At 33.3% G+C, this 26,349-nt stretch overlaps 1 protein-coding gene across 1 annotated transcript in view; it reads left to right on the top strand.

Moving 5' to 3' along the window:
- Positions 1 to 1,718: 1,718 nt before the first annotated feature.
- The window catches only part of HELRODRAFT_69392 (hypothetical protein), a gene marked incomplete at both ends in the record, with an annotated part of 29,838 nt that continues 5,207 nt past the window's right edge, over positions 1,719 to 26,349 (top strand). The window contains 10 exons of the mRNA XM_009030573.1: positions 1,719 to 1,784; positions 4,627 to 4,713; positions 7,746 to 7,810; positions 13,194 to 13,297; positions 13,333 to 13,439; positions 16,152 to 16,310; positions 16,376 to 16,496; positions 16,811 to 16,998; positions 20,952 to 21,027; positions 23,985 to 24,138. Coding sequence (XP_009028821.1) covers positions 1,719 to 1,784; positions 4,627 to 4,713; positions 7,746 to 7,810; positions 13,194 to 13,297; positions 13,333 to 13,439; positions 16,152 to 16,310; positions 16,376 to 16,496; positions 16,811 to 16,998; positions 20,952 to 21,027; positions 23,985 to 24,138 — 1,127 coding nt within the window. The remainder of the gene's footprint in view (positions 1,785 to 4,626; positions 4,714 to 7,745; positions 7,811 to 13,193; positions 13,298 to 13,332; positions 13,440 to 16,151; positions 16,311 to 16,375; positions 16,497 to 16,810; positions 16,999 to 20,951; positions 21,028 to 23,984; positions 24,139 to 26,349) is intronic.

The raw sequence follows: 26,349 nt of genomic DNA, 5'->3' as shown, positions 1-26,349 counted from the left end.
CTCTATACTTCTGACTACCTCGTATTATTAATAACTTTTCTTTCTCTAGTCAACTATATGCTGATGATTCTTACATTTATACTTTTTTTCCTCCATCTAATCTCAATAGTGTTCTTCATAATTTATCTCTATGTCTTTCTTCAATTATCGCTTAGTCTGACTCTATGTGTCTTAAACTTAATCCTTCTAAGTTTGAATTAATTTGTTTTAATAAATCTAAACACTCTATTACTATTCCTCCTATTATCTTACCTGATTCTAAAACTCTTGATGTCTCTCATAAGTTTCGTAGTCTAGGTTTTATCTTTGATTCTACTATGTCTCTCTCTCTCTTCTCAGATTAATAGTGTTGCTAGAAGCTCTTACTTTCATCTACGTAGAATAAAAAAACTTTTGCCTTTTCTTGATGATCCTGCTCTTCTCCTTCTTGTTACTTCGTTAGTCTTATCTAGGATTGATTATTGTAACTCGCTTTACTATGGTCTTCCTGACTCTATCCTCTATGCTCGTGCCTCTTTCTTTTCTCATATATTTCCAGATCTTGTTCTCTTGCACTGGCTACCTATAAAATATAGAATAATTTTTAAAATTTGCACGTTCATGTATAAGTCTAAATTATTTCCTAAGTATTTATCAGATATATTAATTGAACCTAAACGCCCCGGTTTACGATCGTCTTCTTCTCGCTTTTTCTTAACTCGTGTTAAACACTTTTGCCAAATCTGCTTTTGCTTTTTCTTGTTCTTTTCTCTGGAACTCTCTACCTACTTCTCTGACTACTTCTCCATCACTTGCGAAGTTCAGAGCGGATCTCAAGACCCATCTGTTTTCAAAATTCATTGAGGAGCGCTGTTGAACATCGCGGAAATAGCGCTTTATAAGCTAATTGATTGATTGATTGATTGATTGATTAACAATGGCATCCTAACAATAATAATAAACCCATAATATAAAAACAATTAAAAAATATTTGAACATTAATTAACGATAGTCAAAAAAATAAAAAGTCAAAAATTTAAAATACAAATACAAAAAAAGCCAAACCTCTTTTCTTCTACTAGTCTGGGCCTAGTGTCTTCTGGCACAATGTAACATTTTTAAAACTTTTAAACAAATGAACTTTATAAAATCAAAATGGATCAAATAACAAAAGATTCCAAAAATTTTACATAATTCAGTTAAATTATTAAGTTAAAAATCGATTAAAACTGCCACAGAATGATTTTAGCAGCTAAAAAATCTTTACAAGAATGCCGCCGGTGGCACAGGGAAGAAGCTAAATATAGATTGGAAAACTGAAAAACTCATTGACAATTTGGTGCTAAAAAAGTTTGCTTCCAAGTTTCCTGACCTTGAGAAAAAGGTCAACACTATAAAGCCATTCTTATATATATATCAATAATATCAAGCATATAATTCAGTGATGTTGAGTTAACTAAAAACTTTCAGTCTAATAAAAATTAAATCAATAATCTTATTTAAATTATGAATAAAATCAAGGGTTTAGATCAAGTTATATTTTTCAATTCATCTTACTTTTTTAGTCTTTTTTAGTTACTCAATATTGATGGTTGATTCAAGGAGCTTTAGCAATCGTCTTTTTTTTACTTTATTTGTTTATAATTTAAATTAGGCGCTTCAAGTTTAGTTGACACGTGTAAAAGTAGAAGTTTGCATTTTGAAGGCTTTGAATGATTCTCCATTTCTGACGGGACAAGATGGATCTTTTCAGAAAGTATCTAGCGGGACCTCAAGCAGGCTTAGAACCGACGGAAGCAGAAACTGTAAAGTATTTTTTAATGGGTTTCATTTTAAAAATGCTTAGAAATTCAGCTCTTCTTGAACATTCTTGAAAATAAGGTTGAAATAAAAGATTAAAGGGCTAAGGCTAACAGTAACAACTCTAACAACAGCAGCTAACTTAAACTTTTAAATCAATTAATACTAAAACTAAAGCGAACTTAATTAAATTATTTTTCAACCAAACAATCAATTTGAAACAATGATTTTTATTTTCAGCTGCTAAGTCAAGGATTTTAATTCTGATATTTTTTTTATTATTCTTTAATTAAATTAAAAAAATCAGGATCTGACAGATGCAGAAACTGTTACAGCATGCAAGGCAGTAGTATAAAATGGTAAAAAAATTTAATGAATATAACAGAAAAAGAAAAATGTTTAAACATGAAAAGTATTGACAATAAAGTAAAGTAATGGCATAAAAAGGCAAATTAATAAAGTAATTTGTTAATAGACTAGATGGTTGACAGTCAGTTAGTGAGGTGATAAATAAATAAAGACTAGGTTGTGTGAATGATTAAGTTTTATTGAGTGCTAATATGTTTGAGGTGTCTTGTGATGAGGGTCTTTTCCTGATATGTTGATTAGGTGGCGACTTCATAGTTGACTTGACTTGCATTGATGAAGGTTGTGTGTAGTAGTTTTAATTGGTGGTAGTAGAGGATGGATGACGTGGTTGTTGTTATTTTTTATATTTTATATTGTTATACATACACAAATTTCAAAGTAACTTGTAATATAATCTAATTAATTTCCCAGGTTATTTTATCAATTAATTAATTTTTTATTACTGACAAAATGAATAGAAATTTGTAGATCAGTCCCGAGTTTTTCGTTTGCCAGCATTTATTTTTTTTTAGTTTTACAGATATGATAGAAAGTTAATTTGATAGTTAAATTAAAGGTTAGTGGTCATATAGCAATTATTTAATTGATAACTTAATAATCTTTGTTTATTCTATGAATAGTTTTTTGAAACTTAGATTTGGACAGATAACAGATACATTCAATCACACTTTATATAAAGGAGTGATATATAATAAAGCACTTTGAACATTCACCTGAATGTATTGATTTTATGTTATTATGACCTAATTTTTAAGTAATTTTGTGTCATCAGCTTGCTTAGTAACTTCAACTTAAATTGTTTAAGGACAAATTACTTGCTTTTGTTAAGGTCTCTTTTCAAAGCACTACATCGTTTGTGCATCCATTTATTACATTTTACACATAGTATGGAATTTCTTCTGACACCTTTAGCACACACTGTATAGGGGGGATTTACCACATTCAAGAGTATCTAAATCCTCTACTGTCCACCTAATTTTAGTCTTATCAATATTTATCTTAAAATACTTTCTTCCCTCGGTATTTTCTACACGGAGAGCTTTTTTTTCAGTTCTTCCTCATTCTCCTCTGTATGAACCAAATCATCAGTTTATAATATCTCTCATGGAAATCCACTTCAGATCTTCCTACTAATCATACTAAACTTTTTATTTCCGAACTCTGATGTAAACCAACCTGAACATACTATACATCACTAATCCTTACCGCCGTCCTACGTAGAGTTTATATAGCGCCCATTCAAGTTCTCATGAACGCTTTATCCCACAAGTGCGCTTTTATTCTCTTCCTAAAGATAGTCTTTTCAATTTCATTGGTCTTCAATTCTGTTGGTAAACTATTCCAAATCTTTGGACCGTACACCGCAAAACTTCTTGAAACCGTCGATGACTTAGCCCACGGTATCTGAAGGTTATTGTTTTTGGAAACCTTAGGACTCTACCCTTTCCGGTTTCCGGTGTTTTTTGACACTAATCTATCAAGTATTTCGGATTCACACCTCTGATACATCGCTTCACCGTCACCAAAACTTTGAATACGATTCTGCTTTCAATTGGTAGCCAATGTAACTCATGAAAAATTGGAGTTACATGATCGTATTTTCTCCCTTGAACAACAAGCTTTGCTGCACGGTTTTGTAATGACTTTAGTCCATGCATTGTTGACTTCGGGCATCTACTCAGCAATAGTCAACTTGACTGACCACGAATGCATGGATCAATGATGTTGTTGTGTCCTAATCAAAGGGAAGCTCTTTCGGCCAAGCTGTCGAAGCTGAAAAGAGCAATCCCTTACCAGATAACTCGCATGCTGATGCATGTTTAATGTACTATCCAACCAAAAACCCAAATTCTTCACCACACCAGAGAGTGGCACCATCACCGACCCAAATCTCATGGCGTCCGCATCAGTTTTCGAGAGCTGTTGTCTGGCTCCGATCAACATCACCTGTGTTTTATCCTCATTTAATTTCAATCTCTATCCAACTTTTTAAGCACATTATTTTCTCTGATACTAATTCAACTATTGCCGTCACCGACTGCACATCTGCACTAATGATAATCTGTATATCATCAGCATGTGAATACACACGCAGATCATTGTGTTTCAGCACTTTAAAATGTATTTACATCATATACAAATTTACTCATCTCATTGTCAAATTTGTTTGATCCAATTGACGAGATCACTTAATGTTTTAAAATTTCTCAAAATAATTATTGATATTGGTCTATATTGGTATATTGGTGTCTATGTTTTTGTTGGTTTGTTATACTATTCTGTTGACATAATCTGTTTTTTATCAAATTTTTTAGTTTCTTCTATTCTAAATCAGTTTTTTATTTCATTTATGTTATTCTACTAAAAGTTTTTAAAAGATTTGTTTAAATTGTTAATTTATTAGCTCATAATGATTTAGTTGGAATTTTGTTGATGTTAAAAAGGTTTATATTTTATTGAAGTTTTAAATTTTTATAGGTTGAACGATTAACTGACCGTGTCAATTCTTCAACATTACTAGAAGATAGAAGAGATGCTGTTAGGGCTCTTAAATCTCTTTCAAAGGTTTTCTTTTTTAGCACAAATTTTGCAAAAAATGTATTTCAACTAACAATATGTTGCGTCACATTTTGAGAAGACACTCTCGCTAAGTTATTTTTTTCAGTTTCAATCAATCAATCTATCTTCGTTTTGCGTCCAGAGACCCGGTTCCCCTAGGTAGGACGTTGTTTTCTTTGCCATCAACTTTTTGCGCCAAATTAGACGATCAGTTGTATCCTTGACCTTTGGGACGTGTGCCAGGTACTTCAACATCTGCAAGAGAAGTTATGGCACTGTTTCCACTTCGTTTTACATGACCAAACCACCGCAGACGATGTTGCCGGCATTTGTCCTTTATATCATCTAAACCGGCACGACGCAGGATTTCGGTAGATTTGATGTGGTCCTTCAGACTAATTCGTTGCATCCATCGGAGCATTTTCATGTCGGTTCGTTGAAGTTGTTGTTCCAGTTTGGTTTTCATTGGCCATGTTTTTGCACCATATAACATGACCGGACGTATCACAGATTTATAAAATCTTGATTGTAGTGGTAGTGGGATGTCACGCCGCATCAATATAGAGGCAAGGAGATGCCATTTATTCCAGGCTGCACGTATGCGTGCTCGAACGGCAGCTTCAGCTGTTCCAGTACAATCCAGAACATCTTCTAGATATTAAAACGATGTGACTTTCACAACCTTAATGGCTTCAAAAACATTGCTATTTTGAATTTGTTGTTGTGGATTGATGCAAGCAGGACAAACAAAATTGGAAACTTTAGATGAAGTACCAATTATTTTTGAACAACGTTTGTGACACCACTGGTTACACTGCGGAAACTTGATTGAATTGTTACCTACACCAGCTTTACAAACTGTACAGGGCCATCGTCCAGTAGCTGTGGATTGGATGGATTCATTAGTGTTCATTGCTTTGGTTTTGCTGATGTTGACTTTAAATCCATGATCGGCGAGTCTGGTGTTCCAATCTTCAAACATCTGTGCTGCATTCTGCTCAGACATGGCTGTTAAGACGACATCATCAGCATATATTAGATTCCAAATGTCACCAGTGCGTATCGGTTTTGTGATTTCTTCCATCACAGTTATAAATAATAGTGGACTGAGAATTGAGCCTTGGTGAACTCCAACGCCGATGTCAAATGCATCTGTGTTTCCAACCGTTGTGCTGACGAGAGTCTTAGTAATGGTATACATAACCATCTCATTTTTGTCATTTTGGATACATGAGGCACCAACTATGTCTTGTTTCGTAGGCTTTGCTTGTTTTGCTATACGATACAGAGATTTCATTTGTTCACCTTTGCTTTAAGTGAGTCACTCTCTGCGCTGATCTGTCCAAGCCAGTGCAACTTGACGTCTTGCATAGTTGTTCTTCTCACGGAAAATTTTATGGTCATCAACAGACTTTGATTTTTGCCATTGCTTTTATGCAACTTTCTTTTCAGCTATTGCATTTCGTACACTGTCATTCCACCACCAAGTGTCCCGTTCATGCTGACGTTTTGTACCAGTTTTCCCACAAACTGTAGTTGCAGGTTTTGTATGTACTCCAATCTGTACTGGCTTGCGATTGGTGGTCTAACTGTGTTGCGACAATCTGTTGAAATTTTTCTTGATGAATATTGCTTTTCAGCTTCCACGTTTTGATTCTCCGAGGCATTTGTTTAGACTTATGTTATGACAGTTCGACATCCAGGTCCGCCACAAGGAGTCTATGTTGGGCGACACATGATTCGCCAGGTATAACTTTGACGTTTTTGAATAGCCTTCGGTGTTGTTGCTTGACAGCGAAGAAATCAATTTGCGTGTCTGATGGTCCACTTTTGTATGTTATGAGATGTTCCAACCTCTTTCTAAAATATGTGTTCAGTAAACAAAACTCGTGACTTTCAGCAAACTCAAGGATGCGGTTGCCATCTTCATTCCGTTCTTCATAGCTAAAACCGCCATGTACGTTGTCAAAACCATCTGTTTTTTCTTTAACGTGGCCATTTAGATCGCCTCCAATCATGGTTGTTTCAGATTTTGGTATTGTTGAGATAGTGTCAGCGAATGCAGTCCAGAAGTCATTTTTCATCTCTTCTGATTCGCCTGTCTGTGGTGCGTATGCAGAAAAAATAATCGTTGTTTGCTTTTCTAGGCGAAGCTTGATCCACATGAGACGTGAATTACTCCTTTTAATATCCAGTACTTCTTAGGCTATAGCGGCTCTCTGACAAAAATTCTAGCACCATTTTTGGCCGTCTTTTGACCATTCCAGAACAGTTTATATTTTTCTTTGTCTGAGTTGACATGACAGACACCATTCGATTTCCATCGGGTTTCCTGAAGGCAGCAGATGTCAATCCTTCTACGCTCGAGCATTCTGCGATTTCCATGCTGTGGCCAGTCAGTGATCCAACATTGAGCGTTCCAAGTCTTAGTACCATAGAGGGGCCATTCTGAATTTTTCTGCAACATTCTTCCGCTATTGCATACTTCCCAGGGATTCTTGGCACCCCTTGACCATTTAAGGCCTGCTGGGGACTAGGGGCCGTTGTTTTTCTTTGTGATGGCATAAGAGTAATTTGGGGAAATGTTTTTACATCCGGACACCCATCCTGACGACAACCACCAGTTATAAGCGGTGAGCCTAGCCTCTTGCTCAAAAGCACGCAAGACAGCGTGGATGCAGTTTCATGTCATGCCCCGGACGATGTTTTTTTCAGTTTGGGTGTTAAGATGCAGTGTATAAAAGAGACTAAAGCTGTTTATCCATTTTAAAGTTACGTTTTCAAAAGTTTTCAATAGCAATGTTTTTGAAATGATTTGTGTAATTCTTATATAACTTATTGCATTATGATTTTAATGTTTCCACTGAAATTTTCAATTTTTTTTTGGTTGTGTATTTTTCAGTGTTGGAAAAAACACTTTTTTTTTATATTTTTAGCAATGCTAAATTTAAAAAAAAAATTTCGTCTACGTTTGTTAATTATAATTACTTTTGCAGAAGGTTTTAAATTTAGTAATTGTTCAATAACGTTCCCAACAGAAATTTCGTTACGAAGTTGGAACTAAATCTATGAACACACTCATTGCAGTTATGCAAACTGATAGGTAAGTTGTTTTAATTTAATTTGATTTAAGGTTTTTTTTAATCTTTATTTTTGTTTTTTTTTGTTTATTTATTTTTTATTTATTGACAAACTAACCAAAGGGCCATAACAGACCACTTATATAGTCAGGAAAAATAATAACATCCAAAAGAATAAACGCACGTCACAGAATTAAATCTAAAATACAGGATATTAACAAACAGAAATCATCGCATAATAATAAAAATAATGAATGAGGCAACATAACAATATTGAACATAAATACGTAATGACTGTAAGATTACAATAGAATTTGATATGTTTATTTATGTGCAAAGGCAAATTTTAAACATGTAACAAATAACATAGTGGGTGTAATAAAAAAATTAGTTTGATGGTTATAATTAATGGATAAATGACAATGGTAGCTCGGTGAAAATTTTAATCGATAAAATTGGATGAGCACATAATACGAAAAGATTATAATTTGCAATGAGACAATATCAACATTAATAGTTAGATTATAGTCAAAAATTTATTTAAGTCAATAGATGTTAGATGATTTCTGAAAATTACAAGTGAAGTTGAGGAAACCACTTCTGTCCGCAAAGACATTCCGTAGGACTATAATTTTCCAACTAGCTTTGAGAAATTCAGGTAGCTTTCCTTGTTATGACGAATTGACATCCAGTCATTCTTGAATTGTAGTAAGTTGAAGGAGGTGGATCTGGCAGGTAAAAAACCGTGTTGAGAATTATTGATCAATTTGTTTTCTAAAAGAAAAGATTACATTTTTACGTTAATAATTTTTTCCATTATTTTACAACTTGAACTAGTTAGAGTTACTGGGGTAATTGGTAGGACCTATTTTATGGATAGGAGTAACAATTGCAGTTTTCCATTTGGTATGCAATAGATTGCTCTTAAATGATAAATCGAATATATGACAAAGTGCTGCTAGAGTTGATGCACACATCTTGAGTGTAATATTGGGTATACCATCTGGACCAGTTGATGTTGAATTTTTAAAGTTTCGTAAGGTTAAAAATATTATGGGAGGTGTGAAACCTAGTACCTTGTGGAAAAACGAGGTAAGAGATAGTTGTCGCTGTTGTCATTTGTAAATACAGAACCTAAATAGTCGGTAATGCACCAACGGGTCGTGTGTTACATTATTGTCATCTAATCTTAAACTGCTAACCTGGGGTCGCGAAAACAATTTGTTTTTGACATACTGGTAAAAACTTCTGACATTAGATTTAGAAAGTGGATTTTGTTCATTGATTTTGTTATAATGGTTTGCTAGAATGGTACATTTTTGTGACATTGTCAAATAAAGTTTTCTATCATCTGAGGGAAAACTTAGTTCCAATAGTAATGTTTGATTTTATAGGATAAATGAAACCGATTTGAACCGGATGTTTACGTGTTGTATTTTTCTGATGAATTTGGGGAATATAGATTGACATTATTACATTGTGGATTAGCTGTTCGAAAATCTCCCAACTGGTATTAACGTTGAAGCAATGCTGTAAAATATGATCGCAGTTTATCAGCCTCTAGCAACCGTTCATACCAGTGAAGTTTGCTTTGTTAAAGTTATAGTAGAATATATCACTATAAAACTCTTTTGGTAAGTTACAAGTGGTGCAGTTGGTTGACTTGAAAAGTAAGGCTATTGTAATCACTGGAAGCGAACGGGCAAGAGACTTCTCATTCGGCCAGCAAACTGGTGTCATCAGATAAAATCAGATCCCTCGTGTTGGTAGATCGATGAGCTGGTGAAAACCCAAATCGTTAAAAAGATCGATAACAGTATTATAAATGGAGTTATTTGGTGTCGAATAATTATTCCAGTCGATTTGAGAAAAGTTAAAATCACCCATCGAGCAGTTTACAATTGCCCTGGCTAATCTCTAATACATCTAGCGCGTACTTTTCTGCTGCTTGGTCGAAACCACTACGACAGTAAAAGATAAAGCGGTAAGTTTTGTTTATGTAGAAATGTCTCGATAAAGCGGTAAGTGGAAATGTCTCGATGTGTGAAAATTGAGGCGGTACAGAAACGATCTTGTATGGAACAGTATTTTTGATGATGAAGGCCACACATCCTTTCGAGCAATACGAAATCCTGGAGGTAAAAATAAATTATCAGGATCATTAGGGGAAAGCCACGTTTCAATAACGGAAAATAAATAAATAACGGAAAATACATGTGGGTCGTAAACTGGTAAAAATAAATTGAGATCGTTTCTTCTGGATACTACGCACATTTGCTAAGGCCATACGAATCAGACCTTTATTGTTTGTCTGAACGGAAGGGCTGGTTATTTTTAGCTTTAAGTCGACGCCTCCCTTGTCACATCGGAAAAGCTTGCTCTGCCTGCCTTCTTTCATGTAGTCAGTTACAGAGTTTGATATACTTTTAATCGCAGATTCAAGACTGTTACTTAACGCTTCTAGTCTGATTATGGTGGTTTCAAACAGTTTGCTCAGGCTTTCTGAATGAGCCAGTGTTTTTTAGATATTTAATGAGTTAAGTTTTTTTTATGGATATTTAATAGGTTGATTCAGATCGGATGCCGGATTTACTCGAAAGTTATAAATGAGATATGTTTAAGAATGTTTGATATTTCTAAGCTATCATATTTATATTCCTTTAATTTTTAGATATCTTCAAACCCAGTTTTATTGTGCAGCTTGGAAATGCGCAGAACTGCTTGCGTTTGATTCTATAGTTATATAATTTGACAAAAATGGTATTGAAAATTTTTTTATCTGCCTTTTTTCACCCTTCATGTCGAAACCGATTGGTCTATGTTCTATGGCTGCAAATTATAAACGTTTCATTTAGACGTCCAAAAAATATCAATAGCACAGTGTTTTTATAACCTTTATTTTGTTTTGTTTAACGACTAATTAATAATTAATTTTGTTCCTTGAATTATAATTATTATCTTATTTGTATTAAATGTCAACATATAAGTTATTTTATGGAATTGACTATGTTGAGTTCGATTAAATCAGATATAAAGAATTTTGTGTAAAATCTGCAATCCATTCATACAAATATTTATTTATATTATAAACCAAATTCAGACCAAATTAAAAAAAAATTAGAATTTGCAACAAGTGAATGACACACGTTTCTGCGTAACTACTAGAACCTGGCCTGCACGGAAAAGCCTAAACGTAAATCTTGTGTAGGACCTTTTAGTATTGTTGTATCTGCTGTCAAAATGCTGTTCTGCAAAATGCACTATATAATTAATTTCAATTGAATTATTATATTGACTTTATAATTATGTTTACTACTAATTATTTGATAGAACCAGATATCTTTGTATCATGTATGCAATTTCAAAATAGTGGAGCTGTAGAGTAATACTCCTGTATTAAGGAGGTGTGCTATGAATTATTGGCGATTTGCGACGCCGAGCGTTTTTCTGGGATTAGTGAATGGTTCGGTGTCTCTATTACTGTTGGCATTCAAATAAACGATGGAAACAGAAATCAGTAAACCTACCAAAGATCAAACTGCTTGACGATTGTGCCTTATGTCAGAAGTAGATTTTTGATAAATGAAAACTTTTTGCAATAAAGAATTTCGGCACTAGAGAAATTTGATACAACTAATCTGACGAAAGAAATGCGAAAACGAATCTTCGACGCAAAAGGAGTTAAGACAGTTTTGATAAACCGATTATGGGACGATCTGATAAATGAAGGCAATGTTCGACTTTCCGGATCCTATAGAAAAACTGAACAAAAGCAACTCGCCTACATAAAACAACGACAGCATAAACAGTAATTTTAACAATAATAACAACGACGATTTCAATGCAAGAAAAACTGAACAAAAGTTGGATCGACAGATAACGGAATTACGAATAGCACTTGAAAAGCGATGTAAACGCGTCCAAGTGACAATTGAGAACAACATGGAAATAAAATTAGACAACAAACCGGCGGAGCGAAAAATGTACCTGACCGAACCAGCAACAGCTATGTAAAATCTTAATATCATCTCACTGACTTATTACATTAACGATCGCAAGTCTATCTAGGGATCGTTTCAATCACAATGCACGTGACAAAGTAAAGAAAGGAAATCGTTATCGCAATGATGAAGGTGATGACGAAGACGACAATGAAGGTTTTGAATATATTCCGGAAGTTGGTAGTGACAAAAAAATTGAAACCTTTGATATCCAGTGAGACTACCACTCGGATCTTGCCGCCAGCAACTCGCCTGCTTTATTTGATAACAACGACAGCATAAACAATAATAGCAACAATAATAGCAACAATAATAGCAACGACGATTTCGATGCAACAATTAATTTTTTGATAATTTGGATGACTTTGTGAGAGCAGTAATTTAAAAATTAACGATGTCTGTGAGGATTAATGCTGATGCGAATATTCATTCTGGACATCAAACCAAACATGTTAAAATTTTCAAGGAAAACAATAAAAGAATTATTAAACATTAGAAATTCGGTCTTATAGGAGTTGAAGTTTTGGAAAATTCCTCCACCGCGCACCGTGAAAAAATGCTTGGTTCTCTTCTACATGAAGGATGACTCATTTTTATCGCTTCATCACTAATTTACACCTCGTAAACTTGATAAGAAAAAAGCATTTGCTTCAAATGCCAAAAAAAATTAAGAAATAACGACGACGTCTAAAAAACCGAAACAATGAACACACGGCAATGAAAAGAAATAAAAGCAGGTATCAAAAGTGTGTGTTTATCAACCAACAGCTTTGAAAAAGGCGATGCCCAAAACTCCGAAGGAATTGCGAAGATCTATACAAGGTCATTAACAGGACCAACACGTGATCTACAGGATCCAAGATCGTGAAAGACAGCGGGCAAGGATAAAAGTTGGTCCATTTGTCCAGAAGGTAATTAAAATAGTAAAACAATGTTCGACAAGGTTGTGTATTGTTATGTACACCTTTTAACATGAGCTCGCATGTGATATTCCTATTCCATGTTGTGCACTTATTAATAATTACATAGGAAACATTTTTCAGAATGGATCAACGTCAGATTTTGTTTCTAAAAATATAACGACATCAAAGTTGGTCAGATTTTGTGTCTAAAAAATATAACGACTATCAGCTGCTAATTCGAAAAATCTATCATGCCAGAATGTGATTAAAAAGTGAACCTCCACATTGGCTATAATTTAATGAAGTTAAATGTTTTGAAGCAAAACAAAAAACTATTGTAAATGAAAATTTATCAGTGCTATTTGTACATTCATATAATTTGCCCTCTGTTCATTAAAGGGCATTGATGTTGATGATGATTTAACATAATATTATAATTTTTAATTCAAAAGTTACTTTTTTAATTTTCAAGAAAAACAAGGAAAAAAATTTTTTTTTTTCAGAACAGATTTAGAAATTTTAGGATACACACTGGATGCATTGTGCAATATTATGTCCTGTGATGTTGATGATGAAAGTTTGTTATCACTACTTGCATCAAATATATGTGATTTTGCATAAAATATTTTTATTATCACTCAGATGAAGAAAGTTCTGGTTTTAAATCAAATGGAAAATTAACACTGTTGTTTTCTGAAATGTTTATCAAAGATACAAATAATGTTTCATTGCTTTTGTCTTTGTTGCAGGTAATTTTAATTTCTGCACTTCAAAAATTTTGTCAATCTAATCAATGAACGAAAGGTTAAAATCGCCATTTTCGGTTAACATTACCTCTGCCTAGCCTTATTTTCAGCCAACCTGTCTAATCCACCACTGCGGTATCAGGAGATGAAACTGTACATTGTTGATGAAAAAAAACATCAGTGGAAATAATTTCAATATGAGTACTTTTACAACTTTGTAGGGAGCTAGTTTTTTTTAATTATGAAGGCGGAGCCACCACTACGTGCTTCACGCTATATTAACAAAATTAAAATCAGGATGTAAAAATAATTCATCGGGATATCCTGAAAAAAAGTCATGTTTCGATAATAAAAAAATGGATCGCATTCTGACAAAAATAAATTTAGTCTTTCCGTTTGTTTTGTAGACTTCTAACATTTGAAATGAGATTTTTGGTTTTTTCCGATGGTGCAATTATATCGTGTTCCTTCGGATAATCCGCTTTTTTCAATGTTTTTCAATTAATTGGCTAATAAATCAGATTCGTAATTATTACATGTTTTTAGGGATTTTTTAATCTAAGAATTATTTTGTATTTTCAACGCTGATTTATCCTTATATTACACCGATCCTTATGTTATCGCTCGCCATTAAATAAGTAAATAAACATGCCCCTACGAGTCTTAATATCATTCTCATTAATATACTCATTATGCACATCTATACGCAATCAACCAATTAATTTCCAACCGAATAAGTACTCAATTCCATGCCAAGTTAGGAGAATCTTATTTTGCCTGAAAATATGGAATCAAAGTCATCTGCAATGCCACCAACGTTCATCTTTGCAACCAATTGTTCAGAATTTACCGTCGACATCATTGCATCAATGTCAGCCAAACCTTTCAGGCTTACCACCTACATCTTTACCACCATTTTTTTTATTGGCATCATCACCATCAACTTCATCGTCGGCATTATTTCCATTCAAAAAGCACCATCAACAGAGTTATCACATTACAACAATAATAACTATTATACGCAAAAAAACCCAAGCGACAACAATCATCACTCTTCACAACCCACCCTCAATCTTTTTCTTTTTGACAGGTCGCGGTTAATGTAGACATGCTTCAATCAATCAATCTTCGTTTAGCGTCCAGAGAACCAGTTCTCCGAGGTAGGACGTTGTTTTCTTTGCCACTAATTTTTTGCGCCAAATTAGTATCCATTTCATATAAATTTAGAGCTTTCATGTCTTGCTCGATTGTTTGCGACCAGGACTTCTTTGGACTGCCTTTGGGACGTGTGCCAGGTACTTCAACATCTGCAAGAGAAGTTATGGCACTGTTTCCACTTCGTTTGACATGACTAAACCACCGCAGACGGTGTTGCCGGCATTCGTCCTTTTTATCATCTAAACCAGCACGACGCAGAATTTCGATAGATTTGATGTGGTCCTTCAGACTAATTCGTTGCATCCATCGGAGCATTTTCATGTCAGTTCGTTGAAGTTGTTGTTCCAGTTTGGTTGTCATTGGCCATGTTTCTGCACCATATAACAAGACCGGACGTATCACAGATTTATAAAGTCTTGATCGTAGTGGTAGTGGGATGTCACGCCGCATCAATATAGAGGCAAGGAGATGCCATTTATTCCAGGCTGCTCTTATGCGTGCTCGAACGGCAGCTTCAGCTGTTCCAGTACAATCCAGAACATCCCCTAGATATTGAAACGATGTGACTTTCTCTACCTTAATGGCTTCAAAAACATTGCTATTTCGAATTTGTTGTGGATTGATGCAAGCAGGACAAGTAGACATGCTTGGTATAGAATAATGATCGTAAAAGCCTGGACAAGGATATTGTCGTTAATTGTTGAGGGGCCTGTCACATAAACCTCAGTTCTGCTAATTCGACGTAATTCTTCTAATTCTACTAAGTCAAAACGAATTTTTTAATTAAATTTATTAAATCGCAAACGATATTGCTTTTAATAACAAATCGGAAAATTAATTTAAGAAAATATTTGTTTACAACCGTCCGCCATCAAAGCAAAAGATACCATCTAGTGGACATAACTCTCCAACCTATGATGAAATTGTTGAGAAATGGACCATGCTTGCATGGAAAGACTGAATAGGTCTTGTGGATGGTATTTGAAGTCACAAAGTTTGGATATAGATGATTGGTGAAGACGTATTTCTAGCGATAAAAAGACATGCTTGTTAGGCTGACTCTGTTTATTAAAAATAACGCCATGTCATTTACACTATATAATGAATATCATCATCATCATCAGCGATTATACTTAATAAGTCAAAAAATATTCGAAATTATCGAAAATATTAAAATGTTAGTTGCTTATCTTTAAGCGACATTTAATCATATATTAAAGGTAAATTGTAATATTAACGGTATTTATTCTTGGATATGGCACAATGTCATAAATGACAGTTTGTATTGTTGTTGATGGGCCGGGTTTTTTTCTAATTAGCGGGCACAGTTTTATAAAAATTCTGGATATAAACTCATTTTTTTTTACAATGATAGCAAAAAATAAATTTTCAATTTTGCCTAATTTTTAATTTTATTTTGACATTTTTTTTGTTGTTCCAATTATAAGATTTAACTTTATAACATGCACACTTTTGTTAATAATTATCGTAACATTAAATAGATTGAGCAATTCAATTGGGCTTTTAAAAAATCAATAAATTTTTTAACCATCAAAGGAATACGACTACCATATTTTGCTGCCAACTATCCACTTGTTAACAGTTCTTTTACAAAACAAAACAAGAGATGTACAAGAAATCATTCTCACAAATCCCATGGGCATCTCAAAAATGATGGATTTGTTAGCGGACTCTAGAGAAGTTGTTAGAAATGAGGTTGAGGTTTTTTATTTGAATAATTTGAAAAAATAGCTTGAAGAACAAATTAAATTTACGAGCAGAATATGTTGTTGCTATACGAATTGACAAAAGGTAACACAAACATACAAAAAATTGTTGCTTTTGAAAATGCTTTTGAAAAATTGTTTGAAATCATCAGAGACGAAGGAGGAAGCGATGGAGGTTCGTAAAAATAAAAAGTTGAAGGTAATCATTAAAACTTATTCAATAATAATGGGTTACAATTTTTATCGGTTATATTGGTGCAAATATTTGCATAAATACATTTTGCCAGCACTTGAAAATGCACTAAATCGTCTTTACTCTATACGTGTGTATGCATCAGTATTAAAAATACTTTTAAAATGTTAGCTTCATTGAACGTGAAACTCATATTTAAATTAAAAAATGTCGGCAATAATAAAATTTAATTTAAAATTTTTGAAAATTTAATCTGTGTGCGGATGTGATTCGATTTATTTGTATTATTGATTCAGGTGTGGTTGTAGAAGATTGTTTACTAGTGTTGCTTAACTTGTTGCGAAACAATATTTCCAACCAGAATTTTCTAAAGGAAGGTAGTTTTATTCAACGATTGCCAAGTTACTTTGATATAAACGATAACTCGGAACATTGTATTACCTGGCCTTTGCAAAAGACGATGAATGTTTGCAATATGTTAAAGGTTTGTGATTTGTCCAACATTCAGTAACGTTAATATTAATTTTGATAATGGGGAAAAAATTATAGGCAAAAAAACTATGTTTAGTTTTAATAGTACTACAGCACTAAATCGCAGTCAAAAAGTTAGACTACAATGTTTATTTATTTGTGAGTATAAAAGAATTACATAGCGTAATCAACTTAGTTATAAAGGTATCTAAAAATATCACAGCTCTCTTTATAAAAAAAAATTAAAGACGAAACGCTGTAGAAAAATTAAATTAGATGAATTTCATTAAGTAAAAAACGAAATGAAATAATTGTTTTTGTAGTAGTTGTTATTATTAATAAAATTAAATAACTAAAAAAGGCACATTACAGACACACAGTAAGTTGATGATCAAAACCATTGAAAGATTTTTCATGAAGTCTATTATTTGCTAGAAACTGTCTGATTCAGCAGTGGCCAACTAACGTTAACTTTTTCAGGTTGTGAAAGTGCATGGTAAAGGTCTCTGTTATTGTTGCCCATCCTAAAAAAAAATAAGTTGCTTTATTTATGCTGGTCTAAACGGTTAAGAAATATGTTTTAATCACTTCTTCCTGATTTATATGGAGACGCTATTGAACTTTTTTTGCCATGAAACTAAACTGTTCTACCCTTACAAGCTTAACAAGAGCTACAAAGACAGTCCTGACTTTTGAACACTGCAAACAAACTGCCCGAACATTTGATCAATCAATCAATCTTCGTTTAGCGTCCAGAGACCAAGTTCCCCCGAGGTAGAACGTTGTTTTCTTTGCCATCAATTTTTTGCGCCAAATTAGACGATCAGTTGTATCCATTTCATTTAAATTTAGAGCTTTCATATCTTGCTCGATTGTTTGCGACCAGGACATCTTTGGACTGCCTTTGGGACGTGTGCCAGGTACATCAACATCTGCAAGAGAAGTTATGGCACTGTTTCCACTCCGTTTGACATGACCAAGCCACCGCAGACGGTGTTGCCGGCATTCGTCCTTTATCTAAACCAGCACGACGCAGGATTTCGGTAGATTTGATGTGGTCATTCAGACTAATTCGTTGCATCCATCGGAGCATTTTCATGTCGGTTCGTTGAAGTTGTTGTTCCAGTTTGGTTGTCATTGGCCATGTTTCTGCACCATATAACAAGACCGGACGTGTCACAGATTTATAAAGTCTTGATCATAGTGGTAGTGGGATGTCACGCCGCATCAATATAGAGGCAAGAAGATGCCATTTATTCCAGGCTGCACGTATGCGTGCTCGAACGGCAGCTTCAGCTGTTCCAGTACAATCCAGAACATCCCCTAGATATTGAAACGATGTGACTTTCTCTACCTTAATGGCTTCAAAAACATTGCTATTTCGAATTTCTTGTTGTGGATTGATGCAAGCAGGACAAACAAAATTGGACACTTTAGATAAAGTACCAATTATTTTTGAGCAACGTTTGTGACACCACTGGTTACACTGCTGACACTTGATTGAATTGTTACCTACACCAGATTTACAAACTGAACAGGGCCATCATCCAGTTGCTGTGGATTGGATGGGTTCTCCAGTGTTTATTGTTTTGGTTTTGCTGATGTTGACTTTGAATCCACGTGAATGATGTAGCACATGCGTCCGAACATTTTAATGTCAAAAAACTGATTTTTTATTAAATTTATTTTACTACGATACGATTTTTTTTGTAAAAATTTTTTTTAGCATCTTTATTCTACAGTATATATCGCAAAATAAACAATATGCGATTATTTTGTTTTATACATTTGTTATGACAATGTCTAAAAATGGGTTTCTTAACCATAATTATTATATTATTAGGAGTGAGATTTCTGGATAAGCATTTTTATTAAATACTCGTTTCGCGATTATGACTTTTTAAAATAAGTTTTCTAAGTACGTATTTGTTAGAATGCTTCTTTATTAAAAAACATGGAAAATTTTTTTTTGTATAACACCTTTTGTCCATGGTGTCCACGTTTGGTAATTTTAATTTTCATAAAGATTGTAATGATTGTTGTCGGTAAAAACGTTTATTTTTAACGTGAAAAATTAAGTAATATAAAAAATTAACTATAAAAAAATATGCAATTTTACATATTAAAAATGGTGGTCAGTATTGAAATTAATATTTAAGATTTTTGATAATATACATTGTACTTAATCATTTTGGTTTTCGGATTGAATTAATGAATGAATGAACAACGATTTAATTAATTAAAGTACAGCACTAAATACAACACACAGTACAATACACAGTACAACACACAACATACAGTTAAAAGTTAGTCTAGAATGCTTATTTATTTATAAGAATGAACGAATGATTTAGCATAATCGACTTGGGTATAAAGAATATCTGAAAATAGTACAGCCTTCGTCATAAAAAACTTAATGGCTTAATTGTACTTTGTGACGCTGTGGAAAAAATAAATTGAAATTAAATTAGATGAATTTCATTAAATAAAAAAACGAATTGTTTTTTTTATTACAATTACGTAACTAAAAAGGCACATCACAGCGACACAGATAAATTGTGATTATAGCATGTTTGATATAGGACATATTTCTTGAATGTTTAAATCCGGATCAATGAAGCAACATCGTTTTTTGATATTAGACAATAGACACTACCATTAATTAAATAGGAGCTTTTCAGTGTATCGAGCCAGGGCAGGAATTTATTTAAGTTTAGACAGAATATGCTTATTAGAACGAGCATAATGAGACCTTTACCTTGCACCACCTCAAAATTTAGCGATAGTTGGCCACTGCTAAATCAGACAATTTCTAACAAATTTATAGAATTTTCTAAGATTTTGATCAATTTATCCGTGTGGCTGTGATAGGCCTTTTTTTAAATACGTAATTATTATTATAATAATAACAACAATTATTTATTTCATTTCCTTTTTTACTTAATGATATTCATCTTATTTAGTTTCAATGTATTTATTCTACAGCGTTACGAACTACGTCCAGTCATTTAGTTTTTTATGAAGAGGACTCTGCTAGTTTTAGATATATTTTATTTTTTTTTTCTCGAGCCTTATCTTTTCAGAACATTGGCGACCATCGACCTCCACAAAACCTTGAAAACACTAACACAACAAACACTAACCCTAACTTTGCGAGTTGTCCGTTGGTGACCGCGATCTCTTTTCCCTGCAATTTTTTCAGTAGTTTTTCCATTCTTCTGCATGTTGTGACCAAAAAAACTTTAACTACCCCGTCGTATTATCTATAGTAATTTCCTTTTTTCATAACCGGACTGTTTTAATTCGTTCTCATTCGAAGTATGAAAGGTGTAACTAATTTTCATAATCTACTCAAAAACTACATCTCAGCAGCATTAATCATTCTTTCATTTCTTTAGAAATTGTCCAGGACTCAGAGCCGTAAGTTAGCACAGGAAAAATGTAACATCCTAACAGTTTTAATTTTGTTGATACTGTTGGTGAAGATATTTTTCATTTTAGAATATGCATCTTTTGCCATAGCTTCCTTCGTTTAAAATGTTTATTTGTGAGAATGAAGGAATGACATAGCATAATCAACTTGGTTGTAAAATATAAACGAAATGAAGGATATGTTTTATAACCATGTTGATTATGCTATGTTATTCCTTCATTCCCAAAAATAAATATTTTAGACTAACTTTTTAACTGCGATTTAGATCAAACGACAATGCAAAGTGCCTTATTTGCGATTGCTCTTTTGTAACTTATAATTGTATAATAATAATAAAAATGTTACTGTAAAAGGTTTTTTACTTTCATTTTTTTGAAGTTATTATTGAAATCGGTCGTTAGGGTCGATTGTAAATTTTAGGTTTTTTTTTGTTACAACCATCTTTCAGGAGATGTTTTCCAGTGCTTTTTTTAGTTCTATCATCTTTGCTAAGACGTCTTATTTTACAACATTAATTAATATTTTCATTTCAGTTAATAAGACTGCTGGTGTCCCCAAACAATCCACTTCAACATATTACATCGTGTCAAATACTCATGCATAACTGCGGTACGATGTTAATACTTTTTTTCTTTATCAATTTTGTTAAATAAATTTTTCTTTATTATTCTATGAGAATAATTTTTTTTTTAAATTGGATTTTTTATCTGTTTGCTATTTCTTTTTATGTTAAAATTGGTAAAAATTTACCATATTTATTGAGCATTTTTCTTTTATCAATTTTTTAATGTAATTTTTTTTTATTATTTAAAAAAGATTAATTTAAAAAAAATTGTTTTTTTCTCTATTTACTATTTATTTTTATATTATCTATTTGGTCTTTGAACCGGAGGATGGTTCATCGATAAGTGAACACGAGTCTGACAACACCAAACTGTGTTAAGAAACTGGCTGCGGTGTTTTTTTCTCACTTCAACGTTGATGTAGGTAGGAAGATAGATGAAGTATCCTTGCGAACGTCATTGATCTGCTGAGTACTATCTATCTGAAATGACCATGACTATCTTCCATATCTATGAAGCAGTACGGTGCTTATGAACACGCTATATAACCTAATTTTAGTGGCTAGTAAAATTAATGTCATATATAGCGTTCCGAGTACTTCATACTAGAACGAATCACAACAATTTGACAAGTTATTTCAGAATTACTAGTGAAATTGACTGTAGAAGAACTTTCCGCCCTTTTACCTGGCTTCAACTTATATGGCTGAACATCGGCAAGATTGTCATTATTAATCATATAATTATACCTATGATTATACCTATGATACTCCAGATATTGAATCCTTTGACATCTCCACAACTCACGATCAAAGCCAGCTTTCAATTGACAATTTTATTCTTCCTGTTGGTTTCTTATAAGTTAATAAACCAGCTCTTTTTAAATTCTCTTTCATTTCTCAGGCTCATCCAAAACCTTTTTTCTAGCATTTGAAATTACGTTTTAGTGGTCTTCTCGTCTATCTCCATTTCATGTTTTGCGTAGCCTATCACATTATTTTTCCAACGTTGCCATATACCTTCATTCGATGAGTTGATTTTCTGCTACATTTGCACTGCATTGTTTTCGTAATTTCTCAAGTTTTGCACCAATTAGTATCTGGTATCACACAATTATTAAAAATCTTTAATTTCGTTCCTGAGTCTACATAATGTTTTTTGAAAATTTTTGTTATTTTTTAAAAGATAATACTGAAAATGCCAACGTCAATATAGTTTTTGCATATTAATTTTTTTTCATAAATTGTTTTTTATGAATTGCAATATAAAAGATATAAAAACATTTTTTTATGTTTGTGTATGTTGCGAATTCCGTTTCGGTCAACTGTTGTATCTCCTTAAAAACTTCGAAAAGACGCTTCACAAATTAGTTATTTTTTTGTTATACCCGTAATTTCATCATTATTTTGGTATGAAAGTGGGAGGTCAAGATAAATCATAGATGTAATTCTTGTTCGATCACACTATAAAATTGGTTAAAAAGTAAAAAAAATTGGTTTTTGATGTTCCTATGGTATAGAGGGAGCCTAAAAGCCAAGCAGATGACTGCTTGACTGCACATCAATGATAAAAGGAACAGTTGAATATCTAAATCTTTCATCTGCCATTCGACCTATTCCACTTTTAGATAGTTTACCAGTACCTACTCCACAACAAAGTTTTGGGATAGAAGCAAAAAATTATAGCAAAAATGAAGTCGAAATACAAGAATAAGAAGAAAACAAGCCTTCCACATCAAAGGATCCTAATTTTCTGTTAGCAGATGATGCACCAAACAAATTGAATCAAGCAGAATTAAAACTTGGACTTATCAAAGGAAAAAAGCAGATCTTTTAGGATCAAAACTAAAGCAATGGTATTTTTTCCAATTTGATGTCAAAGTTTCACATTAAAGAAAACAAAAGCAGAATCTGCTTTTTTTTGAGAAGAAAAATCATTTATGTCAATAGATTAATGTACTATCTTAATTTGAATTAAGATCCAACTGAATGGAGCTTATTTTTAGACTCATCTAAGTTAAGCTTGTACAATAGAAACCAGCTTCCTTTTGTTCTTATTGGTTATGCAGTTCACATGAATGAAACTTATAGAATCATGAAGGCTCTCTTCAACTCAATAAACTGCAATGAACACAAATGGAAAATTTGTGATGATCTAAAAATCAATTAGATTATGCTAAATATTGCTGCTTTTTGTATATCAATCTTCGTTTAGCGTCCAGAGACCCAGTTTCCCGAGGTAAGACGTTGTTTTTTTTGCCATCAACTTTTTGATTATATGTAAGACATTATATAATATATAATATTATATGAAAGAAGATTGGCTTGCAAGAAATCTCACCAAAGATGCAAAAAATGTTATTGCTGCATCTCACGAAGTTTTGACAAGGGAAGAAAAGAAAGCTTGGAAAGCACTCAAAAAAGTTATTTATGGATTTTTAGGCACCAAAAGAGATGATAACTACGTTCAATTACTAAAAAAACTTCTGGAAAAAATACTAGCAACTTGAATGTTACATGTCTCTCAAAATTTTTTTCCTACACTCACACCTAGACTTCTTTCCACCAAACTGTGGGGCAGTAAGAGATGAACATGGAGAAAGATGTTTCTGTAATGGAAAAAAGATATCAGGGTCAGTGGAATGAGGTTATGCTTGCAGATTACTGTTGGTTTATGTGTAGGAATGCTCCAGATCTTTCATGCAAAGGAAAAGATCAATGTCTCGTGACGATATCCCATAATCATCTTTAAGAATTTCATTATTATTTGATTTAAAACTAATATGTTATCTGTGAAAAAAAATCAAATATGCTTTAAATATTACTACTATATCTACATAAACTATCTAATATTTTTCTGACATATGTGGTCACATATTTTCACCTGTATATCAAATTATAACACTGCTTATATAAGCTGTGTGTTTTAGTCGTTGAAACTTCTGAATCGTTGAATCTTTTAATCTTTTTTTATTATTTCGGCTAAAATTTTTTTTTTTCACAGGGTTGTTAAATAACTTAAGTAAAATGGTGTTAGCCGTTGGGATACCAGTTGATGCTCTGATAGAAACTATAAATGCTGTTGCTGAGATTATTCGTGGAAACCAACAAAACCAGGATTTTTTGGCATCTGTTTTGGCCCCGTCTGTACCTCCTAGGTTTGGGGTTTGTTATAATAATTTTAATAAACGAAAAATAAATAATAAAAATTTAATCTCATTGTGTTAAATCAATCAATGAATCTTTGTTTAGCGTCCAGAGACCCAGTTTCCCGAGGTACGACGTTGTTCTCTTTGCCATCAACTTTTTGCGCCAAATTAGACGATCAGTTGTATCCATTTCATTTAAATTTAGAGCTTTCATGTCTTGCTCGATTGTTTGCAACCAGGACTTCTTTGGACTGCCTTAGGGCATGTGCCAGGTACTTCAACATCTGCAAGAGAAGTTATGGCACTGTTTCCACTCCGTTTGACATGACCAAGCCACCGCAGACGGTGTTGCCGGCATTCGTCCTTTATGTCATCTAAACCAGCACGACGAAGGATTTCGGTTGATTTGATGTCGTCCTTCAGACTAATTCGTTGCATCCATCGGAGCATTTTCATGTCGGTTCGTTGAAGTTGTTGTTCCAGTTTGGTTGTCATTGGCCATGTTTCTGCACCATATAACAAGACCGGACGTATCACAGATTTATAAAATCTTGATCATAGTGGTAGTGGGATGTCACGCCGCATCAATATAGAGGCAAGGAGATGCCATTTATTCGAACGGCAGCTTCAGCTGTTCCAGTACAATCCAGAACATCCCCTAGATATTGAAACGATTTGACTTTCTCTACCTTAATGGCCTCAAAAACATTGCTATTTCGAATTTGTTCTTGTGGATTGATGCAAGCAGGACAAACAAAATTGGATACTTTAGATAAAGTACCAATTATTTTTGAACAACGTTTGTGACACCACTGGTTACACTACTGACACTTGATTGAATTGTTACCTACACCAGCTTTACAAACTGAACAGGGTCATCGTCCAGTAGGTGTGGATTGGATGGATTCACCAGTGGTTCATTGCTTTGGTTTTGCTTATATTGACTTTGAATCCATGATCGGCCAGGATGGTGTTTCAATCTTCAAACATCTGCATCATCAGCATATATTAGATTCAAAATGTCACCAGTGCGTATCGGTTTTGTGATTTCTTCCATCACAGTGGACTGAGAATCGAGCCTTGGTGAACTCCAACGCCGATGTCAAATGCATCTGTGTTTCCAACCGTTGTGCTGACGCGAGTCTTAGTATTCGTGTACATTTCCATCACAAGTCGAACAAGATATTCTGGAATGAGTTGTCGACGTAGACTCCACCTGATTGCTTCACGGGGAACTCGATCAAATGCTTTTTCAAGATCTACAAAAATGTGTGATAGTTGTTGATGCTTTGCGAGGTACTTCTCTTGCAGTTGCTGAAGGTTGTGAATTGCATCAATTGTTGATTTCTCCGCTTGGAAACCAAATTGATAATTTCTGAATGTGATGCACGACGTTAATCTTTTCTCAGTGATTTTCTTGACAATTTTAAAATTTTTAAAACTAAAACTTAAATAAATATTTAAACCAACTAAAAAACTTTATAATATAAATATTTAATCTTTTTAGTTTTGTATTGAGAGTTTCTTGGTATAAAATTGATTGATTGGTCAATTGAATATTTGTAGGCCCATTAATTTATTGATTGGCTTTTTTACAGCATACCATTTTTTCGACAAATTTAATATTATATTATATTATATTAATATTTAATTTTTGTATTTTGAATTTCAAACAAAACACAAAACTAAAAATAATAAATTATAGAACGGCTTGTTTTACCGGTTAGAACTAGCTTTTAATGCACGTAAACTGTTTAATTTGTGATTTTATTTCGCTCGATGGTAGACATATATGAAATTTTAATTTTCAGTTATTAAAAACAACTTAAAATATATCAAATTAGCTCCTCAAAACACTCTTACATGTATTTGTACGGTCAAAGATTTTTCCTTCTGGCAATCTCGCACCATTAAATTGGCTGCTTACTTTCAAAGAACCGAAAGGATAAGTGGCGAGATGGATATAAAGGCTGCATGTTATATGCCGCAATATAACGGCTCAATAAAGCTGATGATTTTTTTCCATAGACTTTGCTTATATGAATGTCGACATTGTTTTAGACTGGAGAAAAGAGAAAACAGTTAACAGATTTCCGGATAATTTCAATGACGGCAGAAACGGTTGGACACCAACAGAACTTTGGCGGATGAAAATTTACGACACTTTGTAGAATGGAAGGAATCTGGCCAGAGATTGGAATGGCAAAAAATATCTAAACG

Source organism: Helobdella robusta (assembly GCF_000326865.2).
Source record: "Helobdella robusta unplaced genomic scaffold HELROscaffold_7, whole genome shotgun sequence".
NCBI classification, from domain to species: Eukaryota; Metazoa; Annelida; class Clitellata; order Rhynchobdellida; family Glossiphoniidae; genus Helobdella; species Helobdella robusta.
Note: the sequence above shows the minus strand (reverse complement) of the source record. Positions and strands in the feature narration are given on the sequence as shown.